The sequence below is a fragment of the Oncorhynchus keta genome, chromosome 13 (assembly GCF_023373465.1).
Source record: "Oncorhynchus keta strain PuntledgeMale-10-30-2019 chromosome 13, Oket_V2, whole genome shotgun sequence".
Taxonomy (NCBI): domain Eukaryota; kingdom Metazoa; phylum Chordata; class Actinopteri; order Salmoniformes; family Salmonidae; genus Oncorhynchus; species Oncorhynchus keta.
This window is the reverse complement of record NC_068433.1, coordinates 21,571,079-21,598,125: the sequence shown is the minus strand read 5'-3', so window position 1 is coordinate 21,598,125 and position 27,047 is coordinate 21,571,079. Positions and strand designations below refer to the sequence as shown.

At 42.3% G+C, this 27,047-nt stretch overlaps 2 protein-coding genes and 1 long non-coding RNA gene across 4 annotated transcripts; all 3 read left to right on the top strand.

Annotated features, from left to right (window-relative positions):
* The first annotated feature begins 1,804 nt into the window (after nt 1–1,804).
* Nucleotides 1,805–3,941, top strand: LOC127906744 (uncharacterized). 2 transcript variants are annotated; one of them, XM_052459721.1, is made up of 6 exons: nt 1,805–1,879; nt 2,082–2,426; nt 2,586–2,627; nt 2,749–2,880; nt 3,046–3,080; nt 3,232–3,941. In XM_052459721.1, the coding sequence occupies exons 1-6, from the start codon at nt 1,807–1,809 to the stop codon at nt 3,298–3,300; spliced, it is 696 nt and encodes a 231-aa protein (XP_052315681.1). In that variant the 5' UTR covers nt 1,805–1,806; the 3' UTR covers nt 3,301–3,941. The 2 variants fall into 2 exon arrangements, with proteins under 2 accessions (XP_052315681.1, XP_052315682.1); XM_052459722.1 differs by having other exon boundaries at nt 3,181–3,941.
* Nucleotides 3,942–13,502: 9,561 nt separating this feature from the next.
* Nucleotides 13,503–17,230, top strand: LOC118392035 (uncharacterized). The gene is made up of 6 exons (XM_035783652.1): nt 13,503–13,619; nt 13,795–14,151; nt 15,433–15,783; nt 16,314–16,430; nt 16,578–16,627; nt 16,788–17,230. Exons 1-6 carry the CDS (start codon nt 13,538–13,540, stop codon nt 16,950–16,952), a joined length of 1,122 nt encoding a protein of 373 aa, XP_035639545.1. The 5' UTR covers nt 13,503–13,537; the 3' UTR covers nt 16,953–17,230.
* Nucleotides 17,231–22,488: 5,258 nt separating this feature from the next.
* On the top strand, nt 22,489–24,260 carry LOC118392038 (uncharacterized). Its single transcript, XR_004827286.2, has 3 exons — nt 22,489–22,557; nt 23,497–23,838; nt 23,976–24,260. It is a non-coding gene; the product is annotated as an uncharacterized LOC118392038 (long non-coding RNA).
* Nucleotides 24,261–27,047: the final 2,787 nt, after the last annotated feature.

Below are 27,047 nucleotides of genomic sequence, written 5' to 3'. Positions count from 1 at the left end.
TTATAGCCTAATGTTAGCTAACTAACATTGAACCTGGTTGGTTAGCTACCTGAATATTCATGCAGGGTAGTACCATTATGAGTTGGGATTATCTTTTAATTGTTTAGCTAGCTAGCTACTTGTCTAGACAAAATAATCCACTCTACAAGTAACCATTTCAATAGAATGTTCATGAACTTACCAGTTACATCTATCGACAGTTAGACGTAACTGGTCAATTCGCTCTGGCTATCAACCCCGATTTCAGAGCACTCTCGTCTGAGTGTGCGAGAGCGCAGAATAACTGACGAATTTACGAACGCTCAACACCCGTTGAATTTGGCTGGTGTCAGTAAATGATAACAAACGTTCATAATTCAATTGTTGCCAGCAGCATAGTTGCAGTCACCAATGCTCTGAATAACATAAGAACAGCCTAACCAACGCTGCTAGGGCAAGTAAAATGGTCAGAGTGAACTGTTCTCTAATTTGTGTCTGGAAGTAGCTAGTATACGTTAGCCAGATAGCTTGAGTGCCTGACTGCTGATGTTAAGTCAGAACGCTCGGATCAACCCTACTCCTCAGCCAGAGCGTCCAGTGTGCGCTATGCCCGCTCCAAGAGCGAAATGCTCTGAATTTATAAACGGACAATCTGACAACACTCTGAGTTTCCGAACGCCCAGAGCACACTCTGGCACTCCAGATTAAATTTACGAACACACCCGTAGTATAAACCAATTTTAAGTCTTTAAGTCTTTGGTTGTTCTGTACATGGTCACACATGTGAATCCTTAAAGAGATGGGTGGGGCTAAGGCTTTAGAGGGTGTGAACAGTGCCTAATGGGTTGTAGATAAAGAAGAGCTCTCCAGTAGGTGCACTAAAACAATTAATGGCAGGGTTTCTCAAAAGGGAGGTTTCAAGTTTATCTACTTCCAAAACAGAATTACCTTCCCATTGTTTCTCAAACATTTTCTAGCTCTGAGTCTATACTTTTATCTAATGTAAAAAAAAACATATGTCTCTCTGGCCATACATAGCAAGACCTCCTTCTTTTGCATTCCTATCTTTCCTGTATATGCTATAACCATGCACAGCTGCTACTGCATCGTCAAATTATCTATGTGTCTTTCAGAGATGGCCAGAAATTGAATGTTTTCTGATGTTAGTAAGTTGTCAATGTCATGAATTTCATTACAAGCCAGATAATGATCATTTTGTGCAACAAAAAAACAACTTAAGACAGGCCCATTGGGCTAAAGATGGACCAGCCCACCTGACATTTTCCCGAAATGCCAGATGGCCGATCCGCCCTCGGCTCCTGCCAACAGTAAGAGTTCCCAAGTTAAGTGATCTACATGGTGCAGTCAGAAGAGTGCCCCCTATTGGTTAACCATCACCAATTCCAGCCAATACTTACCCACTCCAGGGGGTCTCCTGACCAATACAATTATTAGATCCAGCCATGCTGGGCATCATCATTGAGATGCCTAGCATACTTGGAATATATACTCTAATATAGACTCTTTTTCCCAAAGTTATTACTTTAAATGAACAAAATATGTTTAACTAACTGGTCTACTGAAATGCATTTGATCAATTTGGAATATTTACAATTTAAAATTTTGGGAACCCCTATGATAATGATATAAGTCAGTCTACAATTAAAATATCTTATCGTTCTCTCTCTCAAACCAAATGCAAAAGTGGAAAACCAGTGACTTGTTAATAATCTGTGGTGTATGCAGCTATATGGTTGTCACACTATGTCCCGCCCATTATCATAAATTACATTTGTCTCTCTTATTTGAAGATTCAGTCCTTCCTTAATGGTATCTCAATGCAGACCTACACACAGAATGGCACGTATATATGTACCAGCTCTGGTCCTCTACGGCTTCTGTAAGTTACTCTATCTTCAGTTCAGATTTTAATAGATTTGGTCATTCAAACATGTGTGACTGTGTCTAGGTGTGTATGTAGTATATGTGTGCAAAAATGATTTTGTGTGTGAACAATAGCTTTTTATTAAACCACACCAGATATACATTCCATGAGAATTACACGGAAAGTTATGTTTCTAAATCTGTTTTCTCTCCTCCAGGTTTGACCCCTGTCATCTTGGTCTCTCCGCCACCCTCAGTGGTGGTCCATCCTGGGGATAATGTCACCCTACAGTGCACTGATGTCCTTAAAGGTCCAGGACACGTTGCCTGGTTCAAACAAGTCAACGTCTCAGAGCCTCTGTGCATCGCGTCGGTGTACAGCTCTCAGCCGTATGTCAAGCATCATAATGGTTTTCAGCCCAACCATATGGAAATGTTCATCAGCAATAGAATAATCGTCCTCAAAATCACAGAGGTGGATGTAGCTGATTCTGGTCTGTACTGCTGTGGAATGTACGATCAGTACTTCATCTTCACCAACATGACTTTCCTGATGGTTAAAGGTAAATCTTTTCAATAATTTCTCAGCTGTGACAACTGAATGCTATGAAATGTTGTGCTATAGGTATGCACATAAAAGAGTTGGAAACAAGTTAGTGTTCAATCAAGTTTTATGTAGCTGGAATATTAAACTCTATTAAACTCTCCTATTCATCCAAAAGGTTACAAGGATTCTGACAAAGAGCCAGAGCAATGTCCTGAAGGTATGCTTAGTCTGTTATTGTATGGTGAAAATCATTTAAAACATCAATTTTAAGCCATGTCTTTAATGTGAGCTAGTAATTGTTAGATTAATGGGGTCTAGTTTAACTATTGATCTTGTAGGACAGGATGATGATGGAACCATGTACCTCCTTACCCTGGTTGTGATCCTGGTTGTTGTGACTGCTGTTCCACTGATAGTCGTCCTCATCTTGGTCCTCAAGATCAGACGAGACACGAACAGACACAACACAGGTAGAAGCCCATTTCATGATAATATGCGACCTGTGAACTACACTTCAAATGTGAACATTTTTCCCATTATATAATGCACACGGACTATCAGAAGAGACAGTGTGCTCATTAGAATGGAATGATCCATTAATCCGTTCTCTCGTCTCTCTTTTATATCATATTCAGGACCTGATTCTCAAAGACAACCACAAAATGATCAGGTAAATACTATATTGTTAAATACTCTATTTCGAGTGACATTTTCTAAGCAATTCAGAAACAGAAAATTATAACTTCAGCCACTTTCATGATGTTATACAGAACCAATATCCAGATTAATTGATTTATGCTGCCCTGAATTTCACCTCCAAGAAGCGGAAGATGGAGAGGAGAAGAGAGAAGGAGCTGGACACCCATGTAGTGTATGCTGCTACAAGATGACAAAGTGGAGGAGGATGGAAGTTTGGTTGGCCATATCTTTGAATACATTGATTTGCCATATCTTTGAATACAAGTTTAAATCTTGCTACATTGAATCTGTGTAGTTCTATTAAATGGACTGAAATGGATTTAAATGTAAATCAATCAATCTCTGCAGTGTATGTTTGTTAGTTGTCCCTCAGGGCTACTGTAGCCCTCTCCAACTAAGTTAGAGCTCCATAGTACAGGAGAATGGAACGGGACGAAAATTGGTTGGCCGTATCTTTGAATACATTGATTTGCTATATCTTTCAATACAAGTTTAAATCTTGCTATATTGTATGTGTAGGTAAATTACATGTTTTGAAACGTAAATCAGAAAATAACTCTGGAGTGTTTGTGAGTTGTACCTCAAGGCCAATGTAGCCTTTTCCAACACAGTTAGGTCACACAGTTCAGTGGTTTAGGGTGTGGTTAGAGAGGAGTTAGAAGTCAAAACACAACTGTTTAATGGTCACAGGGGAATAGTTGCCTCTTTTGACCTCTCTTAACTTAGTTCTCTGTTGTGTGTGTTAGTGAATTGGTATTTTTTTATAGGGTGACCCTGAGGGCCAAAGTACCCAGCAGTATTTGTCACTTCTAAAGATAAATAAAGAGTTAAACTTAAATTGCCTTTGTCATGATGTTATTCGTCCCTTAGTATTTCCTCTCACTCTCTCTCGCTGTTGAATCTCTTTTTTAATGGGCAAAGTATTTAAGTGACTGTAAATGAGGGGATGATTTAAGGGGGTTAGACAGTGACACTGACCAACTGTTATTTTCCACTGTGGTGAGCCTTACATGCGTCATTCTCTCTCTCTCTCTCTCTCTCTCTCGCTCTCTCTCTCTCTCTCACGCTTTCTTTCTTTCCATGTCTTTCTCTTTCTCTCTATTTCTCTCTCTTTCTGCTGAAGACAAGCAACCTGCACTACAGGAAGACTGGCATTCAGCTCTCACCACACCTCTCAGTGCATCAAAACCACACGCTCTTTTCACACCTCTCTTCATCTGTTCATCTGGACGATAACTCCGGACCTCTCCCCCTCAGTTAAATGTGCTAAGTACACTCTTTTTTGAACCTGATAGGGTTATTCGGCTGTCCCCATAGGAGAAGTCTTTGGAGAACCCTTTTTGGTTCCAGGTAGATCCCCTTTGGGTTCTATGTTGAACCCTCTTTCAGAAGGGTTTTAGCTGTAACCAAAAAGGGCTATCCTATTGGGACAGCTACAAAAACACTTTTGGAAACAAACAAGCTAAACTATTTTTTCAGTACCCTGATCTGCACACAATACCCCAAAATGACAAAGCAAAAACATATTTTTATAATTACTTGCAAATGTATTAAAAATAAATGACTGAAATATCAAATCTAAATGCCAAAACACTACAAGCTTGGCACACCTGTATTTGTATAGTGCATTCGGAAAGAATTCAGACCTCTTCCCTTTTTCCACATTTTGTTACGTTACAGCCTTATTCCAAAAAAAAATCAACCTACACACAATACCCCCTGAAGACAAAGCAAAAACAGGTTTTTGAAAATGTTTTCAAATGTAAACAACAGAAATATCTTATTTACACAAGTATTCAGACCATTTGCCTTTGAGCTCAGGTGCATCCTTGTAACGGTTTTCATGTGGTGAAGGAGAGTCGATAAACGACGATAAACACCTGCCTCTGATTGAGAACCACTTCAGACAGCCATAAACTTACCTAGAACACCCCACTAAGCTACAATCCCACTACATACACACCACATACAAAAACCCATGTCACACCCTGGCCTGACCAAATACATGAAGATAAACACAAAATACTTCGACCAGGGCGTGACAGAACCCCCCCCCCCTAAGGTGCGGACTCCCGAACGCACCTCAAATCAATAGGCAGGGTCCGGGTGGGCGTCTGTCCATGGTGGCGGCTCCGGCTCCGGCGCGGGACGTGGACCCCACTCAGTTAATGTCTTAGTCCCCTCTCCTTGCGTCCCTGGATAGTCCACCCTCGCCGCCAACCATGGCCTAGTAGTCCTCACCCAGAACCCCACTAGACTGAGGTGCAGATCGGGACTGAGGTGAAGCTCGGGACTGAGGGAAAGCTCGGGACTGAGGGGAAGCTCAGGATTGAAAGGAAGCTCAGGAGTGAAAGGAAGCTCAGGAGTGAGAGGAAGCTCAGGAGTGAGAGGAAGCTCAGGCAGGTTGATGGATCTACCAGATCCTGGCTGACTGGCAGATCCTGGCTGACTGGCGGATCCTGGCCGACTGGCAGATCCTGGCTGACTGGCAGTTCTGGCAGATCCCGGCTGACTGGCAGATCTGGAAGAGTCTGGCTGACTGGCAGATCTGGAAGAATCTGGCTGACCCATGCTGACTGGCGGCTCTGACTGCTCCACGCTGACTGGCGGCTCTGGCTGCTCCATGTAGGCTGACAGCTCTGGCGGCTTCTTACAGACTAGCAGCTCTGGCGGCTCCGTGCAGACTGGCAGCTCCTTGCAGACTGCCAGCTCCTTGCAGACTGGCAGCTCCTTGCAGACTGGCAGCTCCTTGCAGACTGACAGCTCCTTGCAGACTGACAGCTCCTTGCAGACTGACATCTCTGGCTGCTTCATGCAGACTGACAGCTCTGGCTGCGTCATGCAGACTGACAGCTCTGGCTGCTTCATGCAGACTGACAGCTCTGACTGCTCCATGCAGGCTGACAGCTCTGACTGCTCCATGCAGGCTGGCAGCTCTGGCTGCACTGAACAGACAGGAGACTCCGGTAGCGCAGGAGAGGAGAAAGGCTCCGACAGCGCTGGAGAGGTGGGAGACTCCGACAGCGCAGGAGAGGCGAGGCGCACTGTAGGCCTGATGCGTGGTGCTGGCACTGGTGGTACTGGACCGAGGACACGCACAGGAAGCCTGGTGCGGGGAGCTGCTACCGGAGGGCTGGGGTGTGGAGGTGGTACTGGATAGACCGGACCGTGCAGGCGCACTGGAGCTCTTGAGCACTAAGCCTGCCCAACCTTACCTGGTTGTATACTCTCGGTCGCCCTGCCAGTGCGGCGAGGTGGAATAGCCCGCACTGGGCTATGCAGGCGAACCGGATACACCGAGCGCAAGGCTGGTGCCATGTAAGCCGGCCCAAGGAGACGCACTGGGGGCCAGATGCGTAGAGTCGGCTTCATGGCATTTGGCTCTACGCTCAATCTAGCCCGGCCGATACGCGGGCTATGCACCCGCACTGGAGACACCGTGCGCACCACAGCATAACACGGTGCCTGCCCGGTCTCTCCAGCCCCCCGGTAAGCACAGGGAGTTTGCGCAGGTCTCTTACCTGGCGTAGCCATACTCCCTGTGAGCCATACTCATACTCCCTGCCCTCCCCCAAGAAATGTTTGGGGCTGACTCCTGGGCTTCCATCCGTGTCACCGTGCTGCCTCCTCATACCAGCGCCTCTCCGCTTTCGCCTCCTCTAGTTCTTCCTTGGGGCGGCGATATTCACCAGGCTGAGCCCAGGGTCCTTTTCCGTCCAGTTCTTCCTCCCATGTCCAATTCTCCAAGTGGTGCAGCCTCTCCCACTGCAGCTGCTTCTGTTGCCTCTCCTGTGGCTCCTGCCTGTTAACACGCTGCTTGGTCCGTTTGTGGTGGGTGATTCTGTCACGTCTAATCAAGGTGGGTGATTCTGTAACGGTTTTCATGTGGTGAAGGAGAGTCGGACCAAACTGCAGCGTGTAGATTGCGATCCATGTTTATTGAAACAAACGTAAACACGAATAAACACAAACACTACAAAACAATAAACGTAACGAAAACCGAAAACAGCCTATACTTGTGTAAACTAACACCGAACAAGGACATCAGGACACTAAGGACAATCACCCACAACACAACCAAAGAACATGGCTGCCTAAATATGGTTCCCAATCAGAGACAACGATAAACACCTGCCTCTGATTGAGAACCACTTCAGACAGCCATAAACTTACCTAGAACACCCCACTAAGCTACAATCCCACTACATACACACCACATACAAAAACCCATGTCACACCCTGGCCTGACCAAATACATGAAGATAAACACCAAATACTTCGACCAGGGTGTGACAATCCTGTTTCCATTGATCATCCTTGAGATGTTTCTAAAAATTGTTTGGATATTCAGAGACTTGTCCCAAAGCCACTCCTGCGTTGTCTTGGCTGTGTGCTTAGAATCGTTGTCCTGTTGGAAGGACTAATCCTTTACTGCCTTTGCAGCAGTTAACAGGGATCAATGACAAATACAAATACACCCATGTAGACAGGAGTGATCAGTGTGAGAACAGCCCTGATGCTGAGTCTCCTACACAGAGCTGTGTCTACAACCTCCACAAGAGGAACCTCACCCTCTCCGATGCTGGAACTTACTACTTTTGTAATGCTCATCTATGGTGGAAGAAGAGGAGGACCAATGCCCAGCGTGGTAAGTGTCCATATTGATAATTTATTATCATGAACACAAAAACAAGATAACGAGAACGAACAAAACGAAACAGTCCTGTATGGTGAATACACAAAACAGAAAACAATCACCCACACCACACAGGTGGGAAAAGGCTACCTAAGTATGATTCTCAATCAGAGACAACTAACGACACCTGCCTCTGATTGAGAACCATACCAGGCCAAACACAAAAACACCACATAGGAAAAGGTACATAGACAACCCACCCAACTCACGCCCTGACCATACTAAAACAAAGACATAACAAAAGAACTAAGGTTAGAATGTGACAGTACCCCCAAAGGTGCGGACTCCGGCCATAAAACCTGAACCTATAGGGGAGGGTCTGGGTGGGTGTCTGTCCACGGTGGTGGCTCTGGTGCGGGACGTGGACCCCACTCCACCATAGTTTTTATCCGCCTCTTAACCCGCCTCTGTGGCGCCTTTCGAGCGGCGACCCTGAGGGGCGATTCCGGCAGCACCGGAGTAACGGACGACTCTGGCAGCTCCTGACTGGCGGGCGACTCTGGCAGCTCAGGACAGACGGCGACTCTGGAAGCCCAGGACAGACGGGCGACTCTGGCAGCTCAGGACAGACGGGAGACTCTGGCAGCTCGGGACAGACGGGCGACTCTGGCAGCTCGGGACAGACGGGCGACTCTGGCAGCTCAGGACAGACGGGCGACTCTGGCAGCTCAGGACAGACGGGTGACTCTGGCAGCTCAGGACAGACGGGAGACTCTGACAGCGCTGAGCAGGCGGGAGCACCTGTAGGGAGGAGACGGAGAAACAGCCTGGTGCTATGCCTGCCCGGTCCACCTCTCTCCACGGTAAGCACAGGGAGTTGGCTCAGGTCTCCTACCTGACTTAGCCACACTCCCTGTGTGCCTACCCCCAATACATTTTTGGGGCTGCCTCTCGTCCCAGCCGCGCTGCCGTGCTGCCTCCTTATACCACCGTCACTCAGCTTTCGCTGCCCAGGGTCCCTTGCCATCCAGAATCTCCTCCCATGTCCAGGAGTCTTGAGATTTCTGCCGCTGCCCGTTACCACGCTGCTTGGTCCTTGCTTGGTGGGTGATTCTGTAATGCTCGTCTGTGGTGGAAGAAGAGGAGGACTAATGCACAGCGTGTTGGGTGTCCATATTGATAATTTATGATCATGAACACAAAAACAAGAAAACGAGAACGATCGAAACGAAACAGTCCTGTACGGTGAATACACAAAACAGAAAACAATCACCCACACCACACAGGAGGGAAAAATCTACCTAAGTAACAAAATAACTAAGGTCAGAACGTGACAACTGTGCTGGATGTTGAGTGTGGTCACTCTGGTGATCCACAGATGAGAATCCTGGTCCTTCTCTCTGTCATAAGAACTGGAGTTCTCCTCCACTGTCTGACCATCTTCATCATCATTAACACCACCAGGAAATACATCAAAGATAGATGTTGATTGACTTTTTGCATTAAATGTTGGAAATTGTATCCCTATGTATTGAAAATGAATATTTATTGAGATTTCTGAGTTGTTTAATATTGCATTTTTTTTTTATCTATTGACATGCGACCTCGTTTAAAAAGTTGGATGTCAGTTGAATAAATAGCTCTTCAGAAATCCCTGAGTACGCTACGCTTCTTCTTTTAGTACTAATAAATATCCATTTAAACAACTGACTGACTAAAATAGACTTGTTCCTTCTCTTGTGTTCTGTTCAGTATGTCTGTATGAATGTGTGCAGAGGGCTTCTGCAGACCCAACCTACTGATAAATACAAAACCCACCCATGCATGCACCCACACAGCGAGATGTTCACAAGTACCAACCTGCACACTGTGGTCTGCTGTGAACACAAAACAAGGCCGTCTCTACGCTTTGGACAGGCCTACATACCCCGTGTCTCTATGTGGTTTTCAGCAGGATGTCTATGTGGTGTCACTCTGTTTTCTCTCATTCTTTCATTGTTGTTCACAACCATGACAATAAGCAACACAGTCCACTTATATACTGTATGTCATGTAGCCTATATCTTGTCACTTACAAGATCATAGGTTTAATTAATTCAAACTACAATCTACTACAATTTACTGAGTTAAAAAATTGTATTAATGTATATTATGCTACAGTGTAGAGGTCTATCCATGAGGTACACCCCTACCAAACTAGTAGCCTACACTTGAGTTAATACATGAAAGACAGGGATGAGACTGACTTTCACTCTGTGTTTCCCCCATATACCCTTACAGTAATGCTTCACCCCTGTACACCCTTTATACAAAACATTACCAAAGGTATGTGGACATCTGCTCTTTGAAAATCTCATTCCAAAATCATGGGCATTAATATGGAGTACGTCCCCCCTTTGCTTTGTAACAGCCTCCACTCTTCTGGGAGGATTGTCCACTAGATGTTGGAACATTGCTGCGAGGACCTGCTTTCATTCAGCCACAAGAGATTTAGTGAGGTCGGGCACTGATGTTAAGTGATTATGTCATGAGTCTAGTAGAAAGAGTCTAGTAGAAATAGTGGTCCAACAAATTATACAATAGACAATATTATTCTGAAGTCACGTCATCTGGATTTTTTGGGGGCATTTTAGATAACTCTTTTCTAACCTTAATCTAATTCTCCTGGCCTGCCACATTAACACTCCGAACCTGCCACGTCAATTATCTTAACCTGCTGCGTAAGTTCTCCTAACCTGCTACAAAAAAGTCTGCAGACCAGTCCTGAGAACAGCCTTGGTTTCCACTAATGCGATACAGCCTCAAACTGGCTTGCCTGCTCTTTCTCTTCACTAATAATGCCAGTGTGTTCAGTCTTCAGTGAGTGTGTTCAGTCTTCAGCGTTTTTCTAGTCTATTCATCAAAGATAGGCCCTGCTTTACTGAAGTTGCTAGACACTGCAAGCCAAGAAATTGTGATATACAGCATTCCATTGCGAGTTACAGCTTTTGATTTTCCCATCCATAGGTCTAGTGCATGGATTCAGGTGCCTGACTGCCTGCCTGCCTTCCCTCTCTCTCCGTCCCTCGCTAGTTCGCTATGAAAGATGCCAGTGTTTATGTTCTCAAGCCTAGTTCACATTACCCATAAGAACTCTATTAGGTCGCGCCGGTTGTCATGCATTTAAATGAGAACGTCCACAATGGAGTGGAATCGCAACGCACCCTTACAGTTGAAGATTCCGTTGCGAGACAGACACGGCATACTTAGAATTGCTCAAACTTTGCGTCGTCTTCAGTCCTGCCAGAGTCCATCGAAGAACAGGAAGTTACCAAACCACAGAAGAAGATGAAAATATGTGGTTTTCGGTGATGGGTTTTATTGGATAGTTGCCAACTTGTAAACATTTACCCATTCCCATAAGTGAGTTATTTTTTCAGTACTAATTTTTAAAAATACACATTGGCCGTTATGCCAATTATATTATATGACTGCTGCCTCCTGTTGAATTTTTTTGTGATGGTAAAGATGTTTGTTTTTGATGATAATTATTAGGTAGAGGTTCCTAGCTACTAGTGGTGTCTTTAATCTAGCCTAGCTTTTAGCGAGCTAGCTAGCTGCTCTTCCGTGCAAGCTAGCTCGAGGAAAAATTAACTAAACAAAACATGTTTTATTATCACATGAAACAATATATTTTTCCTGTTTTGAATGAAAAGGTCATATTTTGCAATCTCCCAAAATAAATGTGATCTCTGACAAGAGACTTGCGTTAGAAACACTACACTTGTCCGTTCCGTATAATGGGGCAAGACTCCGTAAAGATGACATAAGGTGTAATGAAATACATCACAATGTGTACAGGCATCAGAAGTACAGTAACTAATCAGTTTCCTCCGTTCCAAAAACACTGAATCTTAGGAGTCGATTCCTTGCGGAAGTCAGGAGTCGAGGAGTCAATTATTTTGGTGTAGACTCTCCACCACTACGTCAAAGCCGTTAACAGTTGGAAAAATCGCAGAGAAAGGCAAGCGACAGCAGCAAAGTCCTGTATGACAATAATTTGAGAAGTTTAACGAGGTGGAATTGAGATACCGTAATAGTAGGTGCAAGGTGCAATGCTTAGCCATCTGAAAGGGACGCACCATGGAACCCAAAGCGTTGCTTGCAGCAGCAGTGGTGCATTGTGAATTTACATGACATTTGGGAAATTTTTCTTATTGTTTTAATGGAAAACCCATTTAAAAAAATGCAGTTTAAATGTTAACAATTGTTTTGCACATTTATAACATGTTATAAATCTCTTTCAGCCTCATAGAATAGCCAGGATCTGACAGGTCAAACGGTCCTCCTCATTGAATCTACTTAACTACTTATGTCAAATAAGTAATCATGAGCCACAATCACTCAAAATGAAAAAAAAAGTGATATGATGAAGACAGTAATTTTCAGTGTGTAGTTTTTTAATTGAGTTCCAGGAAATCTTTGCACACAATCCTCATATCACCCATGGAACATGTTTTTTTTTTTTTACATTTAAACATTTTGCCCCCTTTTTCGTGGTATCCAATCTGTAGTAGTTACTGTCTTGGCTCATTGCTGCAACTCCCATACGGACTCGGGAGAGGCGAAGGTCAAGAGTCAGGCGTCCTCCGAAACACAACCCAACCAAGCCACACTGCTTCTTCACACAATGCACATCCAACCCAGAAGCCAGCCGCACCAATGTGTCGGAGGAAACACTGTGCACCTGGTGACCTGGTCAGCGTGCACTGCGCCCAGCCCACCATGGGAGTCACTAGTGCGCGATGAGACAGAGATATCCCTGCCGGGCAAGCCCTCACTAACCCAGACGATGCTGGGCCAATTGTGCGCCGCCCCATGGGCCTAGTGGCTTAGACCACTGCGCCACCCGGGAGGCCCCTCCTCTGAAATGTTTTGTCTTCTTTCAGACGTCTCCATATCATACCACTCACACCCACCTACACACAGAGAACCAGATCACAGGTACACTGCGGTCAACTCTAAGCAAGATGAGGCCGGTATCTACCCTGCTACCTGCACTCTGTGTCTCCTTGTGGTTTTCAGCAGGATGTCTATTTGATGTAGGTTTGTTGTTCTTACAATCTTTACTTGTTGCCACTGACAATTTGCAGCCGTAAACCTACTCTATGTGTATAGTTATCTGAAATCAGTTCCAAACCACAACGACCTGCTAATGAACTCTGTTTCAACCGTCTGAATTAACAATCTCAGTCCAGGGGGGAGGGACAAGTTAGTGATGATGTCATGGGAGAATTTTCAGTACATTCGCAATCAGACATCTATTGAGAGGCACAAGGACTACTGCAGGGTCCTCTGGGGGAAGACCAAAAGAGGAGGAACCTCCTTTTGATAGATTCCCTCCTATGAGAACAACATTCACCAGAGAGTGATTGGCTGAGCTTTCCAATCAGTGATGCAGTGGATGTTTCAGTGAATGATAGGGAATGAGACTGCCATGCAATTGATTTGTTTTATCCTGTCATCTAATTAAATGACTTGGTCAAAAGAGTATATGTTATCTTTAGCGGCACTTATGGAATGGAGACAAAAAAGTGACTGTTAGAACACAAATGGTAAACAAATAGAAAATTACATTTTCACAAAGGTCTGACCAGAGTGAATTGGAGAAATACAAACCACAATTTCTTGCAAGACCATTCAGGAGTCAGGGTACAATACAAGACCAAAGGTTGTCTGAGTGAGGCGTAAACAAAAATGACGCGTCCAGTTCGACCAATCACCAATGACCCCATTGCTGAAGTGTTGTACACATGGTTAGACTTTTTCCACTCAAGGTGACACCTTCAAAGATGATCGCACCGTGTGTGATATTTCTCCTCCTTAAACAAATAGGTAAGTCAAATTGTTTTATTTCTCTGCTTGTGTGATGTGTACTATAAGATGTTTTATTGGGTACTGATATTACAGTCGATTTCAGGCAATCCACCTATCATGATAGCATTTTTAAGTATGTGCTGTCTAATATATGTGAGTAGCTAAGCAATTTTTGTTGTTGTGTGTGTTATAGATCATGTTCCAGCTGTAGCACAATCCCCAGCCATTCGTCTCATATCACCCAATGTTGGAGACACAGTGACTTTGGACTGTTTCTATGAAGGTGACATGGCAGTAACATTCTCCTGGTACAAGCAACCCTTTGGAAATATTCCTCGCGTCATGTCAACATTTTTTTTTAAGTATGATAGTGGCGCTACATTCTACCATGAATTTAAAGGTAACCCTCGCTTCTCAGTGGAAAGTGACGAAGGAAAAAATCACCTAAGAATCTCAGACATGGAACTCTCTGATTCAGCCTTATACTACTGTGGGAGCGCTTATGGAAACAAGGTGGAGTTTGGAGAAGGAACCATTCTCATTGTAAAAGGTACAGAGAGAATTCTTATTTTGAGATAGTTAAAAATCTTAGATTATACACAATGAGTGTAGAATAATAGCTAAAGGAAATTGAATTATTGTGACAATCAAATAAAAGGTTGATGTCCTCGCCCCCGCGGAAATCTAATTAGCATAATACACAAAAAACACACAAATCCTTCAGTTTAAGCTAGAGATATCTGTTGTTTTTTTTTGCGTTGGATGAGTCTCAATCCACTGCAACTGCCTATCCCACTCTTCCGCATCTGCGGTGAGAGTGATGTTTGGCAGACCATGAGACAATTCCTGACAATTCCTGACAATTCCGTCTTCTCACAAAATAGTCTGTAGCATTCGATTTGGCCTACAAACTGTTATGGCCTACCCATCTATGGAACGATGAGCCTCTCATGAACATGATGGTGTTCTACGTTTTGCTATACGGCCCCCACAAGCGTCTTGGGACTTGTCTGCAGTCGGTACAGCCGATCTGCCAACTTCTGTCTGTAATGTCTGTACAGTTTGGGCTACACACTGATATCACCCCTCTGACTTTCACGAAAACATACATGTCGGTTGTATACATGTCAGTCTAAAGCATGGAGGTATATATGGAGACTGTTTACTGCCAAAAATAATGGGTTAAATAAATGTTTAAAAAATATATATATTATATCTCTCAGACAGAGGACAGACACTTCAGAACAAACTTCCTTAAGATGTTTTTTTTTTTGGGGGGGGGGGAACTATCTGTTGTTCCATGTAGTGAATATGTTATTCAATGTGTTTGTATGTGCTAATAGCAATAAAGCCAAGTACAATTTTCAATCAAATAATTGTTTAATATTTTTTGTGGGACACTTCAAGGAGTCTTAAAATTAAAAATCAAATAGCAACATGATCCTTGGTATAACCTAACCATTCAGCTTAGTAGAATCCCCCAACCCCTTCCCTGGCTTAGACAGGGCTTTAGTAAAAACACTTTACTAAAAAAAAGAAACGGGTTGTAAATAAATGGACCCTTATGGGTTAAGTATTGTCATAATGAGAGCCTATCATTATTCAACAAATGTTAGGTAGGGATGTTTTGGATATTCAAAAGATTTACTGACATCGCCATTGTGCCATGAAGCCGAGCGGCCTGGCGGGATTGTGTTTCAGAGGACGCATGGAACGATGGAACGATGGGACAATACTGTACTACCAATTGAATATCACGGAATTGGGGAGAAAAAGGGGTAAAAGAATAATAAAATAATAACAAAAATAAAAAATATTCACTTATTTTCAGGTTCAGAGTCCAACAGTAAGACAGTTGTACATCAGTCTGTCTCTAAATCAGTCCAGCCAGGAGACTCTGTGTCTCTAAACTGTACGATACACACTGAGACCTGTGCAGGAGAACACAGTGTCTATTGGTTCAGACATGGCTCAGGAGAATCCCGTCCAGGAATCATTTACTCCATTGGAGACCGAAGTGATCAGTGTGAGAAGAACTCTGAGGCTGAGTCTTCCACACAGAGATGTGTCTACAACCTCCCCAAGAGAAACCTCAGCCTCTCTGATGCTGGAACTTACTACTGTGCTGTGGCCTCATGTGGGGAGATAGTGTTTGGGAACGGGACCAAGCTGGACATTGACCGTAAGTGACATTGTGTTTTGTTATAATCTAGATTGCAGGCAAGGTGTCATTCAGTTACTTTTGTTTTTCTCTTTCATTCAGAAATCTTTGTTTTCTGTATCATTCAGATATCTTTGTCTTTCTCTTTCATTCAGATATCTTTGTTTTTCTATATCCTTCAGCTATCTTTGTTTTTCTCTTTCATTCAGATATCTTTGTTTTTCTATATCATTCAGATATCTTTGTTTTTCTTTATCATTCAGATATCTTTGTTTTTCTATATCATTCAGATATCTTTGTTTTTCTATATCCTTCAGATATCTTTGTTTTTCTCTTTCATTCAGATATCTTTGTTTTTCTATATCATTCAGATATCTTTGTTTTTCTATATCCTTCAGATGTCATTGTTTTTCTATATCCTTCAGATATCTTTGTATATGAGAGAATAAAATATGACTCAGATCAAGCCGAGTCTTGTTGGTGTCTCTAACATTGTCATAGCTTTATCCCTCAGTGTCTCAGTGTCTCCATCCCTATTTGATATTTCACAGATGGTTGTAAGGAGGACCATCTTCTGTTCATGTATTGCCTTGGCGCAGCGTTGGGTCTGTGTGTCCTCCTCATCATTGTCCTTACTTGTGTTTTGTACAAGATGAGCAAGTGCATAGGTAAGTGACAATATTGTGCAAGATCCAGTATGCTTATCAATTGTTGGTACAGTTACATTAGTTGACATGTTTTGGTCAAAATTGGTCATAAATGCTGTTCATTGTATGATGATGATGATTATATTGATTAATGTGTTTTATTCAAAGGAACCCACCTTCAGCCAAGTACTCCTGCAGTCCCCAGTCATGATAACCAGGTAACCTGATCTAACACTTGTTTAGTTGTTGCTGAATCAATGTATTTTTCCTTCAATCAAAATATGAAAATATAAATTTTATTAGAAGTTTTATTTCACAATACCATAATGTTTAGTCTAATACCAAATATTGGATTTACATTTTTGCTATTGCTCTCAGGATCAAGGTGTTGACACACTCCATTACGCCGCTCTGAACGTCGTCCACAAGAAACCAATGTCCGGGAGACAGAGGAGCGCCATGGAGACAGACACGGTGTACTCTGGGGTGACTCCGGGAGACAGAGGAGCGCCACGGAGACAGACACTGTGTACTCTGGGGTGACTCCGGGAGACAGGGGAGCGCCACGGAGACAGACACTGTGTACTCTGGGGTGACTCCGGGAGACAGAGGAGCGCCACGGAGACAGACACTGTGTACTCTGGGGTGACTCCAAAACATGGACAGAAACGTGAACTTTTCCACTTTAATAACTTGAATTGATTTTGTGTCTTCTACACTGTATGTATAATTATGTTTTTTTTAGTGTGTTACAATGACTTGTAATCTGCCAAGCTCATTTTCACATTGATACTGTTGTTAAATTTTGATTGAATAAAACATTAAACTGCTTTCATAGAGAGGAATTGTTTGATTAGCATTCATATTTTTGTCATTACATTTCTACACTTTCACCCACAGATTCAGCATGCAACAACCATAGCAAGCCGATGCTCAATGTAAAAAAAATGGTTGGTTGCATAATAACTGTAAATATGTATCTATTGCTGGTGTTTTAGCCTCTCAAACTGTCTTCTTTTAGCTTTATCCTGTATCACAGCTCTCTGTGGTGTTCTGACTGCCCTAAATAGATGTTCCACTCACGTAAACTCAACTATAACCCCCAGAAATGAGCGTCAATCCTAACCACGCTCTCTTTACACACCTCTGTGCATCCAAACAACAAAGATCCATTTCACTAAGAACACATCTGCCTCTCCAAGACAGTGGCGTTCAGACTTTTTTTCATGAGCATGGCCTTATTTCTATTACAGCATATTGGGTGACTGTCATTCACCCAGTTCAATGTAACAGCGATTGGTTTAGGCAATTACATGGTACTCAAATTGTCTCTATACCCATCATGAGGTTGCTACAACCTAGCCTATGAACGAAAGTTTACAACGTAGGTGCACACAGATCGAGAGACACATTTGAGGTAATGGAAAGTGACACATGGACAGACAGTGACATTCAACACGCCTTGCACACTCTTGCCTTCATCTAGCTGAACAAGGAGAAAATCATTAGTCCAACAGTTGCAAATGAGAGTTTCTATTGGAAAAATTCAAGTATGTTAATCCACTTTTTGTTCGGTTTGCTACCATTTAAGAAACGTTTTTCAACAGAATCACTTGTGGACTTCAATGCACAACACATCAGCTGTATGTGACCAGGGGAAAAAACCTTTCCAAGCCAAACCGCTACACATAGCCTACATTGTTGTCACCATATTAGCTAAAGTAACGTCATAGTCAGCATAGCTAATAGAACTAACGCGTTAGTAAACTAGCTACAATCATGCATTAACGTTACAGTGTACGGTCCATAAGCAGTTACCCCGGCGGTCCCCGGTGACAATAAATTATTAAAACCAAAAGCTTACCTTGACTTGGAAGATTGGAAGAGTTCCAGTATTGTGTTGGATAGTCATAGCCAGCTAGCTAACATAGCATCCCTCTATTTGAGCAGGGTGTATCAGTAGGCTAAACTAGCTAGCCTCTTTTGCTAGCTACGTAAGTGAAACTGAAAAGTGAAGAAAAAAAATCCTTCATTTTGGAATAAATTAATTTGTTCAAAACTATTAAAATATTGTCTTTCCCTCTCTTTGAGTCAACTACTCACCAGATGTTATGCACTGCAGTGCTAGCTAGCTGTAGCATATGCTTTCAGTCTTAGATTAATCTTCTGATCCTTTGATTGGTTGGACAACATGTCAGTTCATGCTGCAAGAGCTCAGATAGGTTGAAGGACATCCTCCGGAAGTTATTTTAATTACTGTGTAAGTCTATAGATGGGGGTGAGAACCATGAGCCTCCTAGGTTTTGTATTGAAGTCAATGTACCCAGAGGAGGACGGAAGCTAGCTGTCCACCAGCTACACCATGGTGTTACCCTACTGAGTGCTGTTGAAGCTACTGCAGACCTTTGCGAAATCGTTTTTTAAAATCAATTATTTGGTGATTTGATTATATTAGTATAGTTTCATCTAAAATATTATAACTTTTGAAATGTTTTTATTCTTATGAAATCCCTTCCTCCACTGAGGAATTACCACTGCTCCATGAGATAAGTAAACTAAAAATAAACTTAGCGGAATATACTTTGAACGGAATTGATATGGTTGAGAGACTGATTTCAAATATGACAATGTTCACATTGTAACTGAGCAGTTTTCACAAACTATTGACAAAATGTGAATATGTATAAGTGCACCTTGCAGAACTGCAATCCGTTTCTTTTTCAACAGGGAGCAGCAGTGAATGTGGAAGTCCCCATAACTGTCTCAACAGTAGAATTGGCAGCAACTTGTAGAAGGGCTCAAAATGTCCATGAATTTGATGAAGTATCATTAACAGCGTGCTTTTATGTGATAGTTCATGTGTCCAGCATAAATAGCAGTCAAACTTATGCCAAAAATGTAAATTACTACTAACCTCAACATAGTTATAATAAAGTGTAGCTCAGTAACAAGGAGCAACAATAACTCAAAATGAAACCGGTAGTAGAGTGATCTACATATGATGAAGACAATGACTCATTTGTTTGAGTGTGTAGTTTTGTAATTGAGTTCCAGGGAGTCCTTGCATAAGTAAGGCACACAACCTATTGTTTTACAGTCATATCTCCTTTGAAATGTCTTGACCTTCTTTTAAACATGTTGATAGCATGACACTCACATCCACCCACACATCTAACAAGTTCACAGGTACTTGCGGTCTGCTCTAAATACGAGGCCTTATCTAGGCTTTGGTCCGGCCTGCTGGCCTTGTACACACCCTCCTACCGGCTATCTGTGTCTCTGTGGTTTTTAGCAGGATGTCTATCTGTTGTTTTCACATGTGTTACTGTTGCATGTGTTACTGTTACTGTTATTAGTCGTCACTTGAGCCGAATACAACAGTGAAATGTGAAATGCTTACTTACGAGCCCCTAACCAACAGTGCAGTTAAAAAAAAATAAGAATAAGAGATAAAAGTCACAAGTAATTAAAGATTAGCAGTTAAAAAAAATAACAATATATACAGGGGGGTGCCGGTACAGAGTCAATGTGTGGGGGCACCAGTTAGTTGAGGTAGTATGTACATGTTGGTAGAGTTATTAAAGTGACTATGCATAGATGACAACAGAGAGTGGCAATGGTGTGGAGAACAGGAGGGGGGCAATGCAAATATACTGGGTAGCCATTTGACTAGATGTTCAGGAGTCTTATGGCTTGGGGGTAGAAGCTGTTTAGAAGCCTCTTGGACCTAGACTTGATGCTCCGGTACCGCTTGGACCATTTAGCAGATGTTATTGCGGGTGTAGAGAAATGTTTGTCTTCCTAGCTCCAACAGTGCAGTAATATCTAGCAATACACAACAATACACACAAATCTCAAAAGTAAAAGAATGGAATTAAGAAACATAGAAATGTTGGGACGATTAATGTCAGATTGCAGAGTAGAAATGTATGATGGGATGTACAGACAATGGACAGTATATGGATAGAATATGTAGTATACCGGAAGAATAGAATAGAATAGAATAGAATAGTATATCGCCAGCAATAGTTCATTAGGATAGGCCTTGACTAGTATACAGAATACAGTGCATTCGGAAAGTGTTCAGTCCCCTTGACTTTTTCCAAATTTTGTTACGTTACAGCCTTATTCTAAAATGAATTAAATTGTTGTTTTTTCCTCATCAATCTACACACAATACCCCATAATGACTTAGCAAAAACAGGTTTGTGGAATGTTTTTCAAATGTATAAAAAATGTAATACTGAAAAATCACATTTACACAAGTATTCAGACCCTTTATTCAGTACTTTGTTGAAGCACCTTTGACAGCGATTACAGCTTCAAGTTTTCTTGGGTACGATTCTATAAACTTGGCACACCTGTATTTGGTTAGTTTCTCCCATTCATCTCTGCAGATCCTCTCAAGCTCTGTCAGGTTGGACGGGGAGTGTCAATGCACAGCTATTTACAGGTTTCTCCAGAGATATTCAATCAAGTGTGGGCTCTGGCTGGGCCACTCAAAGACATTCAGAGACCTGTCCCGAAGCCACTCCTGCGTTGCCTTGGCTGTGTGTTTAGGGTCGTTGTTCTGTTGGAAGGTGAACCCCAGTTTGACATCCTGAGCTCTCTGGAGCAGGTTTTCATCAAGGATCTCTCTGTACTTTGCTCTGTTCATCCTACCCTCAATCCTGACTAGTTTCTCAATCCCTACAGCTGAAAAATATACCCACAGTATGATGCTGACACCACCATTCTTGACTGTAGGGGTGGTGCCTGGTTTTAGACGTGACACTTGCATTCAGGACAAAGAGTTCAATCTTGGTTTCATCAGACCAGAGAATCTTGTTTCTCATGGTCAGGGTCCTTTGCCTTTTGGCAAACTCCAATGTACCTTTTACTGAGGAGTGACTTCCGACTGGCCACTCTACAATAAAGGCTTGATTGGTGGAGTGCTGCAGAGATGGTTGTCCTTCTGGAAGGTTCTCCCATCTCCACAGAGGAACTCTGGAGCTCAGTCAGAGTGACCATCGGGTTCTTGGTCACCTCCCTGACCAAGGCTCTTCTCCATGATTGCTCAGTTTGGCCGGGCGGCCAGCTCCAGGAAGAGTATTGGTGGTTCCAAAATTCTTCCATTTAAGGATGATGGAGGCCACTGTGTTCTTGGGGACCTTCAATTTTGCAGAAATATTTTTGGTAACCTTCCCCTGGTCTGTGCCTGGATACAATCCTGTCTCGGAGCTCTACAAACAATTATTTAGATCTCATGGCTTTGATTTAGCGCTGACATGCACTGTCAACTGTGGGACCTTATATAGACAGGTGTGTGCCTTTCCAAATCCAATCAAGTCGTAGAAACATCTCAAGGATGATCAATGGAAACAGGATGCACCTGAGCTCAATTTCGAGTCTCATAGCAGAGGGTCTGAATACTTATGTTTTGTTGTCTTCTGCAATGGAGGCAAGATAAATCAAGTGTGACTAAAGTAGGTTTGAGAAAACAAATAGCCTACTATTTTGACCTAGTGTTCTCCAGAGGTGAGAAAACAAACAACCTACTATTTTGACCCAGGGACCTCCAGGGAGGTGAGGAAACAAATAGTCTAACATTTTGACCCAGGGACCTCCAGGGAGGTGAGGAAACAAATAGTCTAATATTTTGACCCAGGGACCTCCAGGGAGGTGAGGAAACAAAGAGTCTAACATTTTGACCCAGGGACCTCCAGGGAGGTGAGGAAACAAATAGTCTAATATTTTGACCCAGGGACCTCCAGGGAGGTGAGGAAACAAATAGTCTAATATTTTGACCCAGGGACCTCCAGGGAGGTGAGGAAACAAATAGTCTAATATTTTGACCCAGGGACCTCCAGGGAGGTGAGAAAACCACGAACCACCAAACAAGCAAAACTTTCAAGACAGTTATTTGCATTCTACAGCTTCCCGTGTCTCAGTGAGTCCAGCCAGTAGACTGTGTGACTCTGTATGGTGCAATAGACCACAAGACCATGGTCGTCTGAATGAGGCGTCAACAAAGAAGATTGGGTCCAGTTCAACCAATCACCCACTAGCCCTTTGTTGAAGTGTTGTATACATGGGTCGACTTTCTTCACTCAAGATGGGATATTCAAAGATGTTGTCACTGTGATATTTCTAAGTCTCAAAGGAATGGGTAAGTTATATAACTTATATATTTCTATACTTATGGAATGTGCACCCCAAAAAAGGCATGGGTATTTCAAGATTATTCACAGTTTGAGGCTATCAACACTCAATTTGTTGTATTTTGAGGTGTATAATGGCTAATAATGGCTAATATTTTGAATACGGTAGGTCATGTTTTTTTTGTGTGTTTAGTCTAGATCATGTTCTAGCTCCATCCTCAGACATTCATCTCATATTAGCCAAGGTTTCACTGCACTACAATTTCCCAAATAAATAAGCAGCTTGATCAAGCTAATATTTGATTGCCTTTATTCAATAACTCTGATTTGCTTTATATTGTCTCCTTCACAGGCTTTGCCCGGGATGTTCAAACTATGTTAGGACAGAGAATAAATATGATAGTACTTTTTATTCCTGTTTAGAATAAGAATGCCATATGATTTAGTTAGTATGGTCAGGGCGTGAGTATGTTTGTTTGTCTTTTTTTCTATTCCTGTTTTCTCAATCAGAGGCAGGTGTCATTTAAAATCCACCAGTTTCACTGTGTGTTTGTGGGTGATTGTTCCTGTCTCTGTGTGTGCTAGGACTGTTTTTGAGTTTTCATTTCTTGTTTTGATGTTTGTTCATGTGTACCTTAAAGCATTAAAAAGTACCATGGACAATTACCACGAATGCCATCAAGAAGAGGAGGAAACTCATTACACTGTGCATGAAGCTGCCCCTTTGTCAGAGACAAACTCTGACATTACAATGATGAATAGACATTGATCTATCTTTTTGCTTTATGCTAACTTGTGTAAGAATTGTGAATTTAGATCCTTTTTAAAAAAAGCTTTTGGAATCCATTTGAATGACTTTATAGTATGAATATTACACGTATTTTGTATGTTTTTTTTGGTCTATATCTTGATCTTCAATCGACTATATTGTTTGTTTCCTTTTACAGTTTGTTCCTTTATCAAGGCACATAGTCCAACCAGGCCTGGTCATGGTTACTGAGATGGGAGGTAGTGTGACTATCACTTGCTTTTGGCCGCTTGGTTCAGGCAGACTGTTGGACAGAGACCCCTTCTCATGGCATCATCACTTTTCATTGGCCAAGAAGGTTTTTACTACAACAGCTTTACCAAGGACTGCACTGGGACTAAACGTCTGATTGTGAAGAGAGGAGTTGACAGCTTTAACCCGACCATCTCTAAGACACAGTTAGGGGACTGAGCTACATACTGATGTGTTGCTATTGAAGTGGGCAAAGTCACATTTGGAGGAGCTGTTTTGATTGTCAAAGGTAACCTAACCTACTTTATTTTAGATTTTTCTTTTGCATCCATGAAATTCTAAATATACATTACTAATTGTTGATGAATAAAAGTAGCAGTGCAATACAATTTACACACCATGATCTTACACTGTATGTCTTTTAAGATTTAGAGTCCAACAGCATGTCTGGTAATGGGACCAAGCTGGATGTTGAGTGTGGTCACTCTGATGATCAACAGATGGGAATCCTGGTCCTTCTCTCCATCACAAAAACTGGAGTTCCCCTCTGCTGTCTGACCATCTTCATCATCATCTACACCACCATCCAAACGTTTGGAATGGTTGGTGGGGATCCAAACAATAATCATGTCATATCATTTAGTGTTTTGTGATGTTATTGCGGATGGTATAACAACATAACTGTAACTCTGAACGTGTACACATCCTAGTTATCAGGTTTGCATCTAAATGTTGTATAAAATAAATGATTAAGTATAAGACTACTTTTGTGAAGATGTGATTTGTGTGACAATGTGATTTCAGCCTTCTAAAATGAGAGAAAAAAAATCCAATTAAATCTATGCTCAGTCAGTGGCCACAAGTATAAAACCCTTCGTAATGAAATTGACATTAGATCAAGCAGGTGGACGGTGTGAGCTGACTGTGGACGTGGACATGGTCCACACGTTGAAATGGTTAATACTACCAGAAAGACCAGAAAATGGTAAGACCAGCTGAAACTCTCGACGAGTGAAGAAGGTAAAGACTAGACCAAACATTCACAGTCTGCAGCTGGGTATGTAAAGTAGTCTAGGACAATTTAACCAAAGACGAGAGGGAAGGACAGATCCCCCTGACCACTGTGTGATGTGGTGATGTATCCAATCTAAGAACACTCTGAGACAAAGAAGCCTACAACTAAGGACATTGTGAACTCTGATGGACAACCAGAGATTTACATCGAACTACTCCCTATAGGTCTTGGATGATTTATTTTGATTTTCCCATGATGTCAAGCAAAGAGGCACTGAGTTTGAAGGTAGGCATTGGAATACATCCACAGGTACACCTCCAATTGACTCAAATTATATCAATTAGCCTATCAGAAGCTTCTAAAGCCATGAAATCATTTTCTGGAATTTTCAAGTTGTTTAAAGGTACAGTCAACTTAGTCTATGTAAACTTCTGACCCACTGGAATTGTGATACAGTGAATTACAAATGAAATAATCTGTCTGTAAACTATTTTTGGCAAAATGACTTGTGTCATGCACAAAGTAGATGTCCGAACTGACTTGCCAAAGCTATAGTTTGTTAACAAGACATTTGTGGAGTGGTTCAACACGTCACTGTCTTGAATCTGAGGGGGGTGGAGCCATGATAATATACAGTGGCTTGCGGAAGTATTCACCCCTTGGCATTTTTCCAATTTTGTTGTCTTAAAACCTGGAATTAAAATGGATTTTGGGGGGGGTTGTATCATTTGATTTACACAACATGCCTACCACCAACATATGTTTTATTGTGAAACAAACAAGAAATAAGACAAAAAAACAGAAAACTTGAGCATACATAGCTATGTTTTCCCTTAAACCACTCAAGTGTTGCTTTTGCAGTATGCTTAAGGTTTGGGACGGAGGTTCACCTTCTTGCTGGAAGGTGAACCTCCGTCCCAGTCTCAAATCTCTGGAAGACTGAAACAGGTTTTCCTTAAGAATTTCCCTGAATTTAACAGCATCCATCATCACTTCAATTCTGACCAGTTTCCCAGTCTCTGCCAATGAAAGACATCCCCACAGCATGATGCTGCCACCACCACTGCCTCACTGTGGGGATGGTATTCTTGGGGTCATGAGAGGTGTTGGGTTTGCGCAACGATATAGCGTTTTCCTTGATGGCCAAAAAACTACATTCTAGTCTCATCTGACCAGAGTACCTTCTTCCATATGTTTGGGGAGTCTCCCACATGCCTTATGGCAAACACTAAATGTGGTTTCTTATTTTCTTCTTTAAGCAATGGCTTTTTTCTGGCCACTCTTACGTAAAGCCCAGTTCTGTGGAGTGTACGGCTTAAACTGGTCCTATGGACAGATGCTCCAATCTCCACTGTGGAGCTTTGCAGCTCCTTCAGGGTTATCTTTGGTGTCTTTGTTGTCTCTCTGCACTCCTTGCCTGGCTGTGAGTTTTGGTGGGCGGCCCTCTCTTGGCAGGTTTGTTATGGTATGGATGTAATGGTGCTCCGTGGGATGTTCAAAGTTTCTGATATTTTTTTATAACCCAACCCTGATCTGTACTTCTCCACAACTTTGCCCTCGACCTGTTTGGAGAGCTCCTTGTTCTTCAATGTGCCGCTTGCTTGGTGGTGCCCCTTGTTTAGTGGTGTTGCAGAATCTGGGGCCTTTCAGAAAAGGTGTATAAATACTGAGATCATGTGACATATCATGTAACACTTAGATTGCACACAGGTGGACTTTATTTAACTAATTATGTGACTTCTAAAGGTAATTGGTTGCACCAAATCATATTTATGGCCTTCATAACAAAGGCGGTGAATACATAGGCACGCACCACTTTTCCATTTTGAATTATTTTAAACAAGTTATTTTTTTCATTTCTCTTCACCAATTTGGACTATTTTGTGTGTGTCCATTACATGAAATCCAAATAAAATTGATTTAAATTACAGGTTGTAAATGCAACAAAATAGGAGAAACACCAAGGGGGATGAATACTCTTGCAAGGCACTGTACATTTTGATAACAGCATGATCTACTATATAATGTTTCTATATCGAGAAAACACTCTACAACAGACATGACTGTTCAGACTGTACACCCACTACGATGACCTGACAGTCAGTGGAACAGTGACAGGCAGACGTTCTATGGAAAAAATGTAACATTACACACAGAACAGCACAAACTGTCTCTAACCAGAATTGAAAAACATTGAGACTGGTGTTTTGCAGGTACTATTTAAAGAAGCTACCAGTTGAGGACATGTGAAGGTCTGTTTCTCAAACTAGACACTAGACACTAATATACTTGTCTTCTTGCTCAGTTGTGCACCAGGGCCTCCCACTCCTCTTTCTATTCTGGTTAGAGCCAGTTTGCACTATTCTGTGAAGGGAGTAGTACACAGCGTTGTACGAGATCTTCAGTTTCTTGGCAATTTTGCGCATGGAATAGCCTTCATTTCTCAGAACAAGAATAGACTGAAAGAGTTTCATAGGAAAATA